This window comes from Coturnix japonica, unplaced genomic scaffold, assembly GCF_001577835.2.
Source record: "Coturnix japonica isolate 7356 unplaced genomic scaffold, Coturnix japonica 2.1 chrUnrandom492, whole genome shotgun sequence".
Classification (NCBI taxonomy): Eukaryota; Metazoa; Chordata; class Aves; order Galliformes; family Phasianidae; genus Coturnix; species Coturnix japonica.
The window spans coordinates 43,379-46,332 of NW_015439886.1; the positions used below are offsets into that span (position 1 = coordinate 43,379).

Genomic DNA, 2,954 nt, shown 5'->3' on the forward strand with positions numbered 1-2,954 from the left:
TAATGCTGTTTTCTCTCATTCTAAGCCTTTTTACCCCAAAAAAAGCCATATATGAACCCTTTATCACCCCCCTTTCCAGGTACAATGGCCGATAACGCTGTTTTCTCTCATTCTAAGCCTTTTTACCCCAAAAAAAGCCATATATGAACCCTTTATCACCCCCGTTTCCAGGTACAATGGCCGATAACGCTGTTTTCTCTCATTTTAAGCCTTTTTACCCAAAAAAAAGCCATATATGAACCCTTTATTCCCCCAATTTCCAGGTACAATGGCCGATAATGCTGTTTTCTCTCATTTTAAGCCTTTTTACCCCAAAAAAAGCCATATATGAACCCTTTATCACCCCCCTTTCCAGGTACAATGGCCAATAATGCTGTTTTCTCTCATTTTAAGCCTTTTTACCCCAAAAAACCCCATATATTAACCCTTTATTTCCCCCCTTTTCCAGGTACGACGGCCGCCCCCAACAGAAGAAGCCAGCCCGGCCGCGCGGCTCCTACTGGTGTTGTTGGCTGTGGTCGGTGTTCAGGTGTACAGCGCGCCAACGGACGCGGTGACAACGCAACTAGAGGCGGCCATGACACCCGAGGTGGTCGTGGGGACAACTCAACTGGGAGAGGCGGCCATGACACCCGAGGTGGTCGAGGTGACAACACAACCCGGGTTGGTGGCCATGACACCCGAGATGGTCATGGGGACAACACAACTGGGAGAGGCGGCCATGACACTTGAGGTGGTTGGGAAGACGACACAACCCGGGTTGGTGGCCATGGGGACAACACAACCTGGGTTGGTGGCCATGACACCTGAGGTGGTTGGGAAGACGACACAACTGGGAGTGGCGGCCATGACACCTGAGGTGGTTGGGAAGACGACACAACCCGGGTTGGTGGCCATGACACCTGAGGTGGTTGAGGTGACAAAGGAACTGGGAGAGGTGGCCATGGGGACAACACAACCGGGAGAGGCGGCCATGACACCCGAGATGGTCGCGGTGACGACACAACCGGGAGAGGTGGTGATGGTGACACCCGAGATGGTGATGGTGACACCCACGGTGGTCGCGGTGACGTTGAACGCGTCATCGTTACCCCCCTACGTGTCACCACAACCCGAAGAGTTGGACGTGGGGACAACACCAACACGACCTGAAGAATTGGTGACACAGGAGATGGTGGTGGCGCTGCCCGGCCCCACAGCGACAACGTGCCCATCCAATGGGGGGCAGGTGACACCCATGGGTACCCCCTACCCACGGTTGTTGCCGTCGCCAACCCTACGGGCCTACAACGTCACCGCACACTGACTGTCCACCCTGTTGTCTGGGTGACGCCGTATGACCGTCACCTCCCCATGGAGGTGACACCCATGGATATAGGGACGGCTCTGGGGGACCACGATGGCACCAAGCACCCATGGGTGCCCCTACCTCACCCTCAGAGATGGCCCCAGTTCTTTGTGTGGGTCACGTTGATATTTATTGGTCTATTTATTTAAAGCGTTTATTTAATTGTAGGGTTATTTAATATTTAACACTATTTATTTCGGGGCTGTTTGAACCCCGATTTTGGGTTATTTATTACAGAAATGAGTTGTTTACAATGTGAGTTGTCGCTGTGTTGTTATTGGAGCACCGTATCTATGGGGGAGGGGGGGATGAAACTGAAGGGTTTTGTCGAAAACTGGCATTTTTGGTGGAAAATGGCCATTTTTAGGTGGAGAAGAAGGTTTTTAGGTGGAAAACTCCACTTTTCATCCCAAGTTGGACCCCAATTCTGAGGCTGCTCTGAAACAAACCATCACACCACAACTAACAACAAAAATCTATATTTTTTTTTTCTTAAAAAAAGAAAAAAAACCCAAACAACTGAAAAATAGGCCCATTTTGGGGCACATAAATGGGGGAATTGGGTAAAACCCAGCATGAGTGGCTGCAATTCCCACACAGCAATGAGTCCACGTTGTCCGGTGCCAATGTCCTGCGTGGCTGACCCAAATCTGGGTGTTTTCTCCCCATTTTGGAGGGCCCCATGCCTCGAGAAATTCACAGAGACACAAAACAGTAGAAAATAACGAATAAAAAACCAATATTGTCCATCGATACCATTCGACTCTACCCGCCCCAAACCACCCTTTGCAACTCATGTGTGTTCCAGCAGAAATAGGTGAAAATAACCCCAAAATGACCCATTTTTTCTGCTTCAGTTTATATGTTTTTTCTCGGGGGCGGCCCGAGGAGATTAGGTAGATCCTGGGGGGGGGGGAATGGGGTAAAAAAAGGGGTAATTAAGTAGGGAAAAAGGTTTAAAAATGGAAACGAAGTGGGGGATTGATTGAATTTGCAGCTGCAGCACCAAAATGGGATTGGAACGATCCCAAAGGACATAGAGGTGTTGGGATGGATCCCAATGGGACTGGATGGATCCCTGTGGGATTGGAGAGATCCCAAAGAGTTGGGATGGATCCCGATGGGATTGGAGCGATCCCAATGGGCACAGAGTTTTTGGGATGGATTGTGTCATCCCAATGGAACCAGGGAGATCCTAAAAGGATCAGGATGCTGAGGTGTTGAGATGGATCCTGATGGGATCTCGGTGATCCCAAATGGACATAGAGGTGTTGGGATGGATCCCCATGGGACTGGAAATGGGAACTGATGGATCCCAATGGATCAGCATCCCTAAAGAGACCCAGAAATGGGAACTGATGGATCCCAATGGCTGGATGATCCCATAGAGAACCCACAATGGGAACGGATAGATCCCAGTGGGTCAGTGTCCCCATATAGACATGGAAATGGGAACTGATGGATCCCAATGGTTGGATGACCCCATGGAGAACCCACAATGGGAACGGATAGATCCCAGTGGGTCAGTGTCCCCATATGGATCTGGGAATGGGAACTGATGGATCCCAATGGCTGGATGACCCCATAGAGACCCCACAATGGGAAC

The 2,954-nt window shown here is 50.2% G+C and overlaps 1 protein-coding gene across 3 annotated transcripts in view; it reads left to right on the forward strand.

The window, feature by feature from the left end:
• IER3 (immediate early response 3) overlaps positions 1–1,602 on the forward strand; it is an 8,098-nt gene extending 6,496 nt beyond the window's left edge. Inside the window, exons 2-3 of one of the 3 annotated variants that reach the window (XM_032441693.1) lie at positions 449–889; positions 938–1,602. In XM_032441693.1, coding sequence (XP_032297584.1) covers positions 449–889; positions 938–1,306 — 810 coding nt within the window. In that variant the 3' untranslated portion in view covers positions 1,307–1,602. Of the gene's footprint in view, positions 1–448 lie in introns of all 3 variants that reach the window. The other 2 variants (XM_015850595.2, XM_015850592.2) reach the window with 2 other exon arrangements.
• Positions 1,603–2,954: the final 1,352 nt, after the last annotated feature.